At 60.6% G+C, this 14089-nt stretch overlaps 2 protein-coding genes across 5 annotated transcripts; one reads left to right on the top strand and one right to left on the bottom strand.

Annotated features, from left to right (window-relative positions):
• Positions 1-359: 359 nt before the first annotated feature.
• GCK (glucokinase) lies at positions 360-5293 on the bottom strand (the record flags this gene model as incomplete). Its single annotated transcript, XM_080634355.1, has 10 exons — positions 360-504; positions 589-822; positions 913-1068; positions 1282-1465; positions 2058-2157; positions 2279-2374; positions 2459-2578; positions 2743-2897; positions 3020-3182; positions 5249-5293. 10 exons carry the CDS (start codon positions 5291-5293, stop codon positions 360-362), a joined length of 1398 nt encoding a protein of 465 aa, XP_080490481.1.
• A 1313-nt stretch (positions 5294-6606) lies between these two features.
• On the top strand, positions 6607-12598 carry YKT6 (YKT6 v-SNARE homolog). Of its 4 annotated transcripts, none has more exons than XM_080634373.1 (8): positions 6607-6707; positions 6845-6959; positions 8991-9073; positions 9701-9801; positions 10417-10521; positions 10599-10664; positions 10943-11044; positions 12301-12598. In XM_080634373.1, the coding sequence occupies exons 2-8, from the start codon at positions 6856-6858 to the stop codon at positions 12334-12336; spliced, it is 597 nt and encodes a 198-aa protein (XP_080490499.1). In that variant the 5' UTR covers positions 6607-6707; positions 6845-6855; the 3' UTR covers positions 12337-12598. The 4 variants fall into 4 exon arrangements, with proteins under 4 accessions (XP_080490499.1, XP_080490500.1, XP_080490502.1 ...); XM_080634374.1 differs by having other exon boundaries at positions 6647-6707; positions 6821-6959; XM_080634376.1 differs by having other exon boundaries at positions 6692-6707; positions 6845-7428.
• The last annotated feature ends 1491 nt before the right edge of the window (positions 12599-14089 follow it).

Genomic DNA, 14089 nt, shown 5'->3' with positions numbered 1-14089 from the left:
TCTGGGGGCCCCTGTCCTCCACCCCAAATGCCCCCAACCAGCTCCTTATCTCCCAGCCAAGCCACCTGGGGGGTTCTCCCCACAGCTGGGGGAGGACACAGGGGGCTCGGAAGGCACAGGAGAACCTTCAGCATCCCCACACGTGTGGGGCAGCCCCGTGGCGGGGGAGACAAGGAGCTGAAGCGGTCCCAGAGAAGAAGTCCATGCAAACCCCGTTTATTGGGGAGCTGCCTCCACCAGTGGCAAATCCCGCGTCCGTGTGTGCTCCGCGCAGAGCTGTGAGCGGGACCAGCGGCCTCCCACCCCCTCCATCCTCATTCTCATCCTCATCCTCATCCTGCTGCTGCCCGAGTCCTCTCTCACTGCCCCATCATGCAGGCCATCTTGCAGGCGACAGCAGAGATGAGCGCGGCCCCGCGCCCACTGCCCTCCTCCGACTGGATGAAGGTGATGTCGCAGCCGGGCGTCAGCTGCCGCACCGTGGCGTGGAACCGGTCCTTGAAGCTGCCGGAGCAGGGAAAACCACAGGATCAAAGGCAGGATGAGGAAGGGGATGGCGGCGGGAGGGAAGCTCCCGGGAATCCTCACCTGGGATGGAGCTTGTAGACGGAGCCGTCAACACCGACGGTGATCTTGAGGGTGTCCTGGCTGCGGCTCTCCCGCATGCGGTTGATGACCCCGGCCAGCCCCGCAGAGCACATCTGTGCCGCGCGTGTGGACACGCTCTCACACACCATGTGCACAATGTCGCAGTCCGTCCTCGAGGGCAGCAGCTCGAAGGACGTCAGGATGTTGTAGGTCTGCTTGCGGTCATCCGAGTCGCTGCGGCGGGGACACAGGGGTCACCCAGGGGATGGGGAGATGCTGGGACCCCGTGTGGGGCTGGTTTTGGGGTGCTGCCCCTTGCCGTACCTCTCAATTTGGGACATGAAGCGGGTCTCAAAGGTCCCGCGGGTCTTGAGCTTCTCGGAGGCTTCCCCGTTGAAGAGCAGGTTCTCATCCACCAGCTTCAGCAGCACCAACCGCACGATCTCCCCCATGTACTTCCCCCCGATGATCTTCTCATAGCTGGGATGGGGGGCACAGGCTGTCAGGGTGGGATTTGGGGGGCAATGTCCCTTGGCACCCCCCCTTTGCCAGCATGAAGGACCCCACTTCAGGGGTGCCTGTGATGAGTTGCTCCAGCATCAGCTGAGCCTGGGGGCTGGGGAAGCAGCAGGGTGGGAGTAGGGGATGGGGACGGGGGACACCCAGAGGAATGGGATCTGTCCTATTCCTTACAGTTGCTGACCGGGGTTAAGTGAGGTCTCATCCACCACGCGGTCGTACTCCAGCAGGAACTCATCCAGCTCCCCCGAGGCGCCGAAGGCTCCCCACTCTGTGTTGACACACATCCGGCCCTCGTCGCCCTCCACCAGCTCCACATTCTGCATCTCCTCCATGTAACAGGCATTACAGCCTGTTCCTGCCAGTGGGAATCAGGGATGGAGGGACACCAGCACCCACCAGCACTCTCCAACACCCTCCAACACCTGCATTCCTCCCATAAAAACAGCTCCATGGGGCAGCTGGCACCGTCCCCATCCAACTGTGCTCGGGGAAGCTCAACCCTCCCGCTTCCCTCTGGGCCTTGTTCCCAGTGGTTGCCGGTGCTGCTGTGGAGTGAGGGCAGCCGTGCCTCCGAGGAGCTGATAAACAGCCCAGCGCCGCAGCGCCGTGTTTACCCAGGCTGAGGGGAAGGTGTCAGAGCCCAGATGGCCGAGTGGTTGCTGTGGGGCTGGGAGGTGGTGGGGGCTCAGACCACCCTTCAGTGCATCCCTACCCATGGAGTGAGACCTTGAGGACTGATCCATTGAGGTGACCATCCCCTTTGTACCCCATCACTGGGGCCAGGCAATGCCATGCAGTGTCCCAGCCTTGGGAGACCTCAGCAGGGTTCTGCTGCCACCCCCTGTCCCCGCTGTGTCCCTCCAAAGGACAAGTTCCTGCCAGAAGCAGGGGCCACGGGAACGGTCGCCCCCTCCCTGCCGGGATCCCTGTGGGAAGGGGCATCTTACCCACAATCATCCCAACCTCGCACCGGTGATCTTCGTAGTAGCAGGAGATCATCGTGGCCACCGTGTCATTCACCATCGCCACCACGTCCATCTCGAAGTCCTGCAGAGGTGAAAAGCACCATCAGGGGCTGTCCCACAGCAGGGTCTGAGGTGAAACACACCGGGGTCCAGCTGGGAATGCCGGGGTCTCCCTGCTGGCACAAACCCTGCGATCATCTCACCCCGCGGCGCTTGATGGCATCTCTCAGGAGCCCGACCACGTTGTTCCCTTCTGCACCGGAGGCTTTGAAGCCCTTGGTCCAGTTCAGGAGGATGCCCTGGAGCAAGGGTAAGACTGAAATGGAGCTGTGGGTGCAGCTTGGCGACCCCCAAATCCTCGTCCTGCTCAGCCACCCCCTCACCTTGTCGATGTCCTCGTGCCGCACAGGGAAGGAGAAGGTGAAGCCCAGCGGTAGCTTTTTGTGCTTCATCTGGTGCTTGTCCAGGAAGTCGGAGATGCACTCGGAGATGTAGTCGAAGAGCTGGAAGAGAAGAGGTGCCCACTGCCACCATCCCCACCACAGCTCCCCCGAGTGTGGCCACCTCCTGTTGTGGAGGAATGAGGGATGTACTCGTGGCACAGTGAGCCCAGCACAGTGACAAGGACAGTGTGGAGGGGATGGGATGCCCTGTGTAACCTGCTCACCATCTCGGCCGTTCCTGTCATGGCATCCTCCGGGATGGAATACATCTGGTGCTTCGTCTTCACCTTCCACTGCCCTTCCTCCCCCTCTCCCACCTTCACCAGCATCACACGGAAATTGGTGCCTCCAAGGTCTAGCGACAGGAAATCTCCAACCTCTGCAGAGCCGGAGGGTGGGACACGGGGTGACCGGCTCAGAGGGGGCTCACACTGAGCCTGGTGAGCTCTGGGAGGATGGGACATGGCAAAGGACCAACCAGGAGCACCGGCAGTGCCATACCTGAGCCCTCGGGTGTGGAGCGGACGTAGGTGGGCAGCATTTTGACAGAGGCTTCCTCGTGTGTCTCCAGCTTCAGCCCTCGGTCCATCTCCTTCTGCATCCGGTACATCACCTTCTTCAGGTCCTCCTCCTTCAGCCGGAACTCTGACAGGATCTGCTCCACCTGCATGGAATGGGCAGCATCAGCTGGGGCCAGGGGGTATGGGACACTGGTGGCCTGAAGTGAAATAACTAACCCACATTTCCTCCCCCTGGCGCTGGTTTTCTCCATCAGACACCCTGAAACACCTCATCCCATCTCTGCTACCCTGATGGACATGCTGGAGAACCCGCAGGACTGGCACAAACCACCGCTGGCTCTGGATCCTTTGACTGAAGGATGGTTGCATTGAAGACAACATCAGGACAAATGACCTTGGACATCCCATCCCACCAAATCCCAGGGTCTTTCCCAGCAAGGAGAGCTTCCAGAGATGTCATTTAGGAGCTCAGCAGCTCCCACTGAGGATGTGGAACTCCTCTGTGCCATGATGGGGATGCTGGTGGGATGCTCGATCTGCCAGGAGCTGGGAGCATCCCTTCCCCTGTATTCCTCGAGAGCTGCACATATCATTTCCAGCCCATCAAACCTGCTGTGAACAGAGATCAGGACCACAGGCAGGATATCGGGAATGCTCTCAGGGCCCTCTCAAGGGGAGTGCATGGCAAGATCCGTATTTACCCTTCCTGCAGCAGCAGCCTCCATTAAGCACAGCCCATGCTCGGGGCAGAAGCCTGGGGCTGTCAGATGGAGCCAGGGGGAGCAGCAGCGCTCGCTGCTTGGCGGCATTAGAGGGCTCATTAGTCACCGTGTTCCAGGCAAGCTCGGACAGCTCCTGCTTGCATTGTCACCAGCAGACGGATGTTTTCCTGAAGCCTATGGCCATTTCCCACTGTGTTTCAGGGTGGGGGGCTCTGTACAAGGCTTTGGGATGTGGTTCAGAGTATCCCGGCATCTGCACAGCATCCACGGCCTGACCCCCACTAAGTGAACCTGCTTCATGGCCTGGCCCCAAATGCCATCCCTCAGCCTCCAGCACCCCCAAACTGTGGCTTGTCCCAAATATCTCCTCACCCTGAAAGCTCCCACTCTATCCTGGTGGGATTCCGGCACATCAGCACCTCTCCAGCCATCCTGCCTCATCCATGCCAGTGCAGGGGCTCCGATTACACTGAACCCCCAGATAAGAAGCCAGAAGATGTGGTTGCACCATGGAGGATGACACCAGCCCCCCTCAGAAGGGGCAGCTCTGTGGTGAGGTTCACTGTGACTAGGAACATGTTCAGCCCAGGATGGCTGGAAAAATCCTGCTAGGAAAAGCATGGAGATGGATTTGACCACCTCGCCTGAAGGTGTCCGATGTGAAGCTCTCCTGTAGCATGTGAATACCAGGTTTGCTTCTGAGGCTCAGAGTTTTATTCCTGCCAGCTCATCCCTTCTCATGCCTCCAACACAATGGGTTTGGCTCTTCCTTGGTGGGATTTGGCTCTTCCCATGCAACCAAAATGAGCTCTCAGCTTCTCAAGGGAACTGTTCGCTATGGCACGTCCAGCAAAGGGGATAAAGCTGAAATCCACATGACCAAAGGCTGCGATACCTTGTGATGTCCAATGCTGCCAGTCACGCTCCTGCCCCCAGTACATGCTGGGTCCCTTTGGTGTCCCCTTGGATGTCCCAGTCCAGAGCAGGGAAGCATCTCACTGTCCTTACCCACAGCCCCATGAGCTCAATCCATCCAGGAGAAGAGATAGGAGCAGCTTCTCCCAGCTGGTGTTTAGCTGGGGAAGAGCCGGGTGCCATCTGACTGGGTGCCACGGTGACAACAGTGATGGGCCCCATCTCATCTGGTGGCTGCTTGGCTGGCAGCAACGTGTGAATCCCAGCCAGTGGTGCAGTACCAGGGACGCTCCAGGCTCCATTCCGAGTCCTTGGTGCCATGGGGACTGGACACAGTCTGTGCTGTGCCAAGATCCGGCGTTCCAAAGGGCAGAGCCCCAGCTTACGGCACACTGGGGCTGACCCCAGGCTGCCTGTGGCTGGTGTCTTCCCCTCCCACTGCTTCCATTCCCAATGCCCATGGAAGATGTCCATAGGGATGGCTGGAAGTGTGCAGAAAATCCGCTTCCACCTTGTGCTCCCACCCGATTTCCCCATCATTCCCCCCAGCGCTGCCCTGGCAGCGGCCTCACCTTCTCCCTCCTGCCGCTCTCCATCCTGGCTCTGTGATCCAGCATGGGGGCAGCCGTGGGGGCCGAGCAGCAGCGCCTGGCCCGGGAAGCAAGCCCCGTTCCCAGTCCCGCCGGGCGTGCGGCCGGCGCTGCGCTGCTCCGTGCCTCGCACCGCCGGAGGATGCTCCACTTTCGCCGGTTTATCTCATCCGACGCTTCTGCAGCACCCACGGAAGGGGGTCCCTCTTCCCCCGATCTCCGGCCCCTCAAGCGCAGGGGCAGGGAGAGGGGCCCGGCGACCCGGCGGGCTCAGCGCCCTCGCCTCGCATCCTCCGCACCGGGGTCGCGCTCTCTCCACTCGCTTCCTTCCACCGGGAGAGGTTGTTTCGGGTGGGTTTGGGTCAGAAGCGCACTCCGGTGGGGTTGTCCGGCCGGCGGGGAAGTCCCAGTGCGGCGGCGAGGCTCGGCCCTGTCATGCGGAGCACCACGCCCCGGGCCACCCGTGTCCCCGCTCCAGTTGTCATATCAACGGCTCGATGCGCTGCCCGCGGTGGCAAGCACTCCACCGGACGGCTTAGCAACCCGGCGCGCTCCCATGGAGACCGCGCCGGGCAGGAGGAGCCGGCGGCTGCATGGCAAAGGTTACGGCCGCCCGGCGAGGGGCGAGGGGAGTGCTCTGCGCCTCCGCGATGGGAAAGTGCCGGTGGTGCCGGGATTCACACCGGGATTCACACCGGGTGCCATGGCGGAATGCCGGCAGCCACTGGTTTTCGGGGAGGGCGACACGGTGACTTCCCCGTTGTCCCTGGATCGGTGCCGTCGGACAATTATTGGGGGGCCCATGGGGCAATGAGGCTCGTGGGGGTCCCGATGGGCAATAGGATGCTCCTGGCCAGGGGTAAACCCCAAAGCCTCCCAGTGCTGGTCCGTGTCAGCGTCTCCCATCCCATGGAACTGGGAAATGACAAGGAGGATCCTCTGGGGGGGAGGACAGAGGGGACCGCAGGCACTGGGCTGCGCTGTGGAGAAGGCGGAGGGTTTGGGGGTGTCATTGCAGGGCCGGCGGGGTCAGGGCTGCCCCACAGGGCGCAAAGGGGCGTCCGTATCCCAGCGCCCGACCGAGGGGGCCCGGCCCGGTCGAGGGCAACCGCCCCGCAGAGGGGTCCCCCCTCCCAGCACCCGGTACAGCGCCCCCCTCTGGCGGCTCTGCGAAAGAAGCCCCGCCCCATCATCGCGCGTATGGCGCTGATTGGCCACTCAGCTCGGAGGCGTGTCCAGCGCGCTGATGGGCGTGACCTGAGGGCGTGAGGCGGGCCGTCATTGGTTAATAGTCTGAGGGGGGAGCGGGGTGGAGTCGGCGCCTGCGCAGGGAGGTGGAAGCCCCGTGGCAGCAGCCTGCGCCGGACGTCACTTCCCGCAGCTGCGGTTTCACGTCCGGGTTGTGCTCGGTTTGCTCCCGGCCGCCGCCTCAGAGCCGCCGGTACCGGATGAGGGGAAATTGGGGGGACCGGTACCGGATGGGCCGGACCGGGGGGGATCGGACCGGGAGGGTTCGGACCGGAGGGGTCTCACCGGCCGCGGCCCCTCTCTCAGCTCTGGTCTGCTCTCTCCGCGCAGGAGCCGCCGCTATGAGGCTCTACAGCCTCAGTGTCCTGTACCGAGGCGACCCCAAGGTGCGGCTGTTGAAAGCGGCCTACGACGTGTCCACGTTCAGCTTCTTCCAGCGGTCCAGGTGGGTGCGGGAGCACCCGGGGACACTGGGGGAAGGGAGAGGGGTCCCCGGTGCGCTGCGGAAGGGGAGCTGTGGCCCCGCGTACGCGGTCGGGGGTGCTGGAGCCCCCCTGAGCCCTCCTCGAGCCCTGGAAGAGCACGAAAGCTTCGTTTCCCGCAGGAGCAGCCCGTGGCCGGCAGCAGGAGGGCGGGTTTGAGCCGTAGATCCTCTGCTAAGCGATAGGAACCCCCTGGTGCTGGGAGGAGGCTGCTCTGTGTCAGGCTGACGGGACGCGGCCGACGCCTCCGCTACCCTTTCATTTACCTGCTTGGTCTCAGCCGAAGCCTTCTCCAGCCCTCAAACCCTGCTTGGGTCATTGTGGCACCTCCAGGTTCTGGCTTTCCAGCTCCAGGTTGCTCATGGAGCTCTCCGAGCAGCTCCTAAAAGTCTCTAAAAGCATGAAATGAAGCAGGTTTCTGCTGTGGAACAGGTGGGTTCTAAGCACCCTGCTCCAGACGCTAAAGGCTTTAGGAAATGCCCACAGGACTCACATTTTCCATGCTATGTGCTTGCCAAGTTCTTATGGTGCCTCCAGCGCTTTTGGTTCTGCAATTCTAGGGATAAAGGGAAAATACCAAAGTAAGAGCAGCTGAAAGCCATACTTGCTTAGCCAAATGTGTGAGAGGGATAAATGAGCTGTGCCGACGCTTGAGGCTGAAGTGCAGCGGGTGAAATAATCACTGAACAACCCTGCTTGCTTCATGCTTGTAGCTCCCACTGTTACAGATGTTGAGAAGATTCCTTCTGGGATTTTGCTGCTGGCCACGGGCAGGGACACCTTCCACTGGAGCAGCTTGCTCCAAGCCCCTGTGTCCAACCTGGCCTTGAACACTGCCAGGGATGGGGCAGCCACAGCTTCTCTGGGCACCCTGTGCCAGCGCCTCAGCACCCTCACAGGGAAGAGCTTCTGCCTAAGAGCTCATCTCAGTCTTCCCTCTGGCAGGTTAAAGCCATTCCCCTTGGCCTGTCCCTACAGGCCCTTGTCCCAAGCCCCTCTCCAGGTTTCCTGCAGCCCCTTTAGGCACTGGAGCTGCTCTAAGGTCTCCCTTTCATGCAGCAGAGGGGCAGGATCCCCTCCCTGAGCTGCTGCTCATGCTCTGGGGGTGCAGCCCAGCACACAGGGGGGGGTTCTGGGCTCCAGCGCACACTGAAGCCAGCTTGTGGGGAGCTTCTTGTTACCCAACACTCCCAAGTGCTTCTCCTCAGGCTGCTCCATCCGGTCTCCTCAACCCTGTGTTTGGGGCATTCCTCATGAATGGTCTGCAAGGGAATGAAGTTTCCAGTGGCTGATCCCTCTAGGAATACTGTGAAATGCTGGAATTGTGGCAGCAGGGGCTGTGGCTGCAGCAGATCTCCCAGGCCAGGGGAACATGTTGCTCCTCCAGCTTTGGCAGAAGCAGATTTAAGCAGTCTTTGGGCTGGTTTTCTCTCTGCAGCACTGGAAATGTGGTGGTTCAGAGTCCCGGTGGAGCCAGTGTCTCATCCCATAACGTCTGGCCTGGGACTGATGCATTCCCCCCCAAGGAACATGTAACCTGGGAGAGGCAGAGCCCTGTGTGGGGCTTACAGTGAGGGAGCTGTAGGGTCTGTGGCTGTTGCTGTTTCCTTGGCATCACGTGAAGCTCCAGAGCCGGGGGTGTGGGAGCAAACTTGACTTTGGCTCAAAGTGTATGATGTGTTTGTGGCTCAGATGCGAGTATGAACTCATGCAGGAGAAGGGACTGGAGCGCTCCTCACCGTGAGCAGGGCACAGCCTCTCTGCTGTCTTTGGGCACGTCTGTGGCTCAGTGGTGGTTTAGTTTCTGATAAATCACCAAACCCCAGGTTTAGCCCCAGCACCAGGGCCTCAGGCTGCAGCTGAGGTCTTTGGTGATGGCTGCAGCTCTGTATGGACACAGGGTCTGGCCTCTTCACCCTGGAGGCCGCATTCCCAGATGTTGTGGTGGGGATATGGCCGCGTGGGACAGCCCGTGTCCCGCTTTGTGCTTCCAGTGTGCAGGAATTCATGACCTTCACAAGCCAGCTGATCGTGGAGCGCTCGGAGCTGGGCAGCAGAGCCTCTGTCAAGGAGCAAGGTGAGGGTAATGCTGGGCCCCATAGCCGCAAGTGCTGCTTCCTCCTCTGCTTATGATGGGAGGTGAGAGCTCAGAGGGCACCCGGGTGAGTGGCACTGAAGGGGTGAGGTTGTTTTGTTCAGCCCACCCTTGAGAGAGGAGCAGGGACCTGCCCCACAGCCAGCAGCCCCCTTGGAGCCACCCCTCAGCCTGTTCCCTGGCCTCACACAGCCTCCTCCTTGACCCCTCACCCTTGAGCTCTGCCCTGTGAGTCCTGGCTCCATACCCTGACCTCTGGCCTCTGGGACACGCAGGGTGCGGCCTGGAATCAGCTTAATGACACTGCAGGCTGGTGACATGTTGTTGTTGTTAAAACCAGGCCAAGTGCTTCTCCTCTGCTGTTTGTTCAGCCCTGGCAGGACCTGCTCCCCCGGACAGTCAGTGCCTTGTCCTGCCCTATGCAGCCAGGCTGCCCTGACCTCCCCAGGCACCACTTGGGACTGATTTGGAGCCTCCTTTGGGCCCTTTCTGCTCTTCTAATGAAACGTAGTCACTGGTGAAACCTTTCGGAGCAGTTTGGGGGCTGGAGGAGGTGCTGGCGCTGGGTGGGTGCTGGGGTTGCCTCTATGACATGAGTTCTGTGCCCAGAGTACCTCTGCCACGTGTACGTTCGGAGCGATGGCCTGGCCGGGGTGGTGATTGCAGACAACGAGTATCCCCCGCGGGTTTGCTTCACCTTGCTGGACAAGGTGAGTGTGGGGCTGATGGGGCTGTGCTGGGGACCTCCCTCTTCAAGCAACCAGCTCATCAGTAAGGGGATATCAGAGCTAAGCCCAAAGCCTCCTGAGCTATAGCACAACGTGGCTTTGCCTACCAGGACTCAGCTCTTCATGAGCACCCTGTCCTCCCTGTCTGCTTTGGGGTTTATGTGGGGCCAAAGCCCCATAGTTAGTGTGTGACAGGGTGCAGTGGGGACAGCCACCCCTCCCTGGCGTGGGCACTGCTCTGTTTGCTGAGGAACTTGGGTTCTGTCTCCTTCAAAGGAGAACAAGGAGAAGAAAAATCGTAGGATCAGTGAATGGTTTGGGTTGGAAAGGACCTTAAGGTCACCCAGTCCCAACCCCCTGCCATGGGCAGGGATGCCTCACACTAGACTATGTCACCCAAGGCTGTGCCCAACCTGGCCTTTGAACACTGCCAGGGATGGGGCACTCACCACATCTCTGGGCACCCTGTGCCAGTGCCTCAGCACCATCACAGTAAAGAACTTCTTACATCTGAGATCTCCTGGCTTTGAGGAGAAAACCTCTCCTGGCGGCCATGGCAGAGCCCATGGCAGTGACCCCCGTGTCCATGTGCTGCAGGTGCTGGATGAGTTCTCCAGGCAGGTCAGCAGAGCAGACTGGCCCTCTGGATCCCCAGCGACCATCAGCTACACGGCCCTGGATGGGCACCTCAGCAAGTACCAGGTACAGCCCACATGGGACAGGGAGGTGGGAGCCATAGGGTGCCGGGAGTGCTGATGTCCCTGTTATTTCTCTCCCAGAACCCCCGTGATGCTGACCCCATGACCAAAGTGCAGGCGGAGCTGGATGAGACCAAGATCATCCTGGTGAGAACCCCCAGGCCACAGTCCCATCCCGCCTTCTCCAGAGAGATTCCTGTGGGTGCTTCCTGTCCCCTTCGCTCCTTTCCTGCTGTCCCAGTGCAAGCACCAGGGCACTCACCCTCCTCCCTTCCCATTGTTATTGGGGCTGGGATTGCTCCCTCCCTCACCGGGTCTGTGGGAGGAGGGAGGCTCATCCCGGGATGCAGCAGTACCCAAGTCTGCTCAGTGCGGGTCAGGCCCTGGGTGCCGGTGCCGTGGATTAGCACCAGTTTCCTTGGCAGCACAACACCATGGAGTCACTACTGGAGCGAGGGGAGAAGCTGGATGACCTGGTCTCCAAATCAGAGGTGCTGGGGGCACAGTCCAAAGCCTTCTACAAAACTGTGAGTGCAGGTGGTGGCCCAGGGGAGGGTTGCCCTGTCCCTGAGGCAGCAGCGATGGGCTGGGGCTGGGTGGGATAAATCCCTGGGGAAGAGGATGTGTGAAAGAACTGGCTGGATGGCTGCACACAGAGAGTTGTGGTCAATGGCTCAGTGTCCAACTAGAGACTGGTGATGAGTGGGGTCCCCCAGGGGTGGGTGTTGGCACCAATCCTGTGCAACATCTTTGTCAGTGACATGGACACTGGGATCGAGCACCCTCAGCAAGTTTGTGCTGACACTGAGCTGTGTGGTGCGGGAGACACGCTGGAGGGAACGGAGGGGATCCAGAGGGATCTGAACATGCTGAGAGGTGCCCAGTGCCAACCTCATGGAGCTCAACAAGGCCAAGGCAAGGTCCTGCCCCTGGGTCGGGGCAATCCCAGGCACAGACACAGGCTGGGTGGAGAAGTGATTGAGAGCAGCCTGAGGAGAAGGACTTGGGGCTGTTGGTTGACCCGGCTTCAGTGTGCGTTTGAGACCAGAACCCCCCTGTGCTGGGCTGCACCCCCAGAGTGTGAGCAGCAGCTCAGGGAGGGGATCCTGCCCCTCTGCTGTGCTCTGGGGAGACCCCCCCTGCAGCCCTGTGTGCAGTGCTGGGGTCCCCAACATGAGACGGACACGGAGCTGTTGGAGCAAGTCCAGAGGAGGCCACGAGGATGCTCAGGGCCTGGAGCAGCTCCCATATGGAGCCAGGCTGAAGATGCAGGAGAGAGGGGCCTTCATCAGGGACTGTAGTGATAGGACAAGGGGTGATGGGTTCAGACTGAAACAGGGGAAGTTCAGGTTAGATCTAAGGCACAAATTCTTCCCTGTGAGGGTGCTGAGGCGCTGGCACAGGGTGCCCAGAGAAGCTGTGGCTGCCCCATCCCTGGCAGTGTTCAAGGCCAGGTTGGACACAGGGGCTTGGAGCAAGCTGCTCTAGTGGAAGGTGTTCCTGCCTGTGGCAGGGCTTGGAGCTGGAGGAGCTTTAGGGTCCCATGAGCCCAAATCCCTCTGTGCTTCCATGATTCTGAGTGTGTGCTGGGCAGGAGTCACTGTCCACTGTGGGTGTGGGACTCCTCGAGACATTCCTTGCCCTGTGACTGGTGCCGATCCCAGCTCCAGCTGTTCCTGGTGCTGATCCTGGCTCCCGTGCCGCAGTGATCCTTGTCTGGTGGGGCCGGTGCAGGTGGGATGGGGCTCTGCCACATCACTGCCGCTTTTCCTTCTCTTCCCAGGCCCGGAAGCAGAATTCCTGCTGTGCCATCATGTGACACCGACCCCAGGTCTCCTGGTCTGGACCTTCAGCCCTGCGCTGCCCTTCGGCAGGAGCCGCAGCTCGTGCCCAGGCTGGGGCTGGTGGCACCCTCGGCACTGAAGTGACTTCATTGCCCCATGTCCAAGGGCTGGTTTGGGGCCAGTGCCCATGGGGCAAAGGGGGAGCACTGGAGCCCCCCAGCCCTCACGTATGCCGAGGGCAGCCGGGACCATGGGGCACCAGCCGAGGGCCCCTCCCCATTGTCCCATGGCCTTTCCCAGGGCCTCGGGGGGGGGGTTGTGTCTCTGTGTCCCAAGGGTGAGCCGGGGGGTGGGGGTGGGGGGTTGGAAGCAGAAGCGCTTTCCCATGGTGGGGGGTGCTTGCTGCTGGGATATTATTGCCTGTGCCCAGGGAGGGGGTCGCCTCTGGGTGCCTTTGGTGGTGGTGTGGGATGGGGCAGCCCCCCCTGGGGGGCTCAGGATGGGGGGGGTCTGTCACCTGTTATGCTGGCTGGGGGCCTGTCTGTGTCCCCGCCTTTGACCTGGTGAAACCAGCCCCAGGGCTGCGGTGCCTGCACCAGCAGGAGAGAAGCAGGGCCGGGGGGGGCTCTCCTGCTTCCCGCCCCTGCTCCCATCACCTCGGGGCTCCAGCAGTCCCCACTGCCTCTTCTTCCTCCTGTGGAAGGGGGAAGAAAAGCTTTTGCTTGAGGTTGTATCGTGGTCGGTGTTGCTGTCGTTCCCGGGCCGTTGCCCGCAGCACCCGGGCAGGATAAAGTTTTCTTTGGCACTTGTTACCCGGCTCTGGCTCTGTCTGGGTGAGAATCATGGAATCAACCTTGGAAAAGAGCTTTAAGCTCATCCAGTCCAACCATTCCCAGCCCTGCCAAGGCCACCACTAACCCATGGCACTGAGGGTGTGTGAACACCTGCAGGGACGGTGACTGCAGCCCTGCCCTGGGCAGCCTGTTCCAATGCCTGAGCACCCTTTGGGCAAGGAATTGTTCCTCAGCTCCATCTAAATTTGCCCTGGTGCAGCTTGAGGCCGTTTCCTCTTGTCCCATCCCTTGCTCCTTGGGAGCAGAACAAGGGCTCCATCCTCCCATCAGGCAGTTGTAGAGAGCAGTAAGATCCCCCCTTATCCGTTGTTTTTCCTCATAATTTATTTGCAGTTTTCCCGAGACAAAAACGAAATCCGAGGAATCTTTTACACTTACAAGGCTCAGAAAGAAAAGACAAAGGGTTTTGTTTGGTTGTTTTTTGGAGGGGGGCAGGAAATGGGTGGAAAAAGAATGAGAGAAAAAGGGGGAGAAGAGTCAAATTTGGCAACGATCCACCAGCATTCATGGGACAGAAACAGCTCAGCTCAGCTCCTCAACATACAGCGTTAGCGCCCGAGGGTTGCTCCCGCGCAAAGGGCATGCAGAAACGACTGATCAGGATTAAAAAAGAAGAATCATCATCATCATAATAATAAATACCCCCCCCCCCAGCCCCCAGCAACACGGTGCCTCTGGATGTGGAGATGGGCCAATGGGAAGCGCATGGCCGAGCTGGGGAGTGCCCGGAGCCCCCACCGGGCAAGGGGAGGTCATGGGTGCCGGGGTGTGTGTGTCCGTCCCCTGCGAGGGGAAGGGGTGCAGGAGGGGAGCGCTGCCCGGTGCCATGGGGGGGCCCCCGGCGGAGCAGCCTGTGCCCCCTAAGAGACCCATTCTCTTAGTCTAAAGTGCTTTCGATGCTGTGTCAGTGCTGGCTGGATCGCCCCGAGCCCCT

Source organism: Psittacula echo (genome assembly GCF_963264785.1).
Source record: "Psittacula echo genome assembly, chromosome: 25".
NCBI lineage: Eukaryota > Metazoa > Chordata > Aves > Psittaciformes > Psittacidae > Psittacula > Psittacula echo.
The sequence above is the reverse complement of the archived record's forward strand: the minus strand, read 5'-3'. Positions and strand labels throughout refer to the sequence as shown.

Coding starts and splice junctions, on each gene's coding strand:
- YKT6 (XM_080634373.1), top strand. CDS start 6,856: ATGAGGCTCTACAGCCTCAGTGTCCTGTACCGAGGCGACCCCAAGGTG. Junction 6,960..8,990: donor AGCTTCTTCCAGCGGTCCAG/GTGGGTGCGGGA, acceptor TTGTGCTTCCAG/TGTGCAGGAATTCATGACCT. Junction 10,522..10,598: donor GGCACCTCAGCAAGTACCAG/GTACAGCCCACA, acceptor TTTCTCTCCCAG/AACCCCCGTGATGCTGACCC.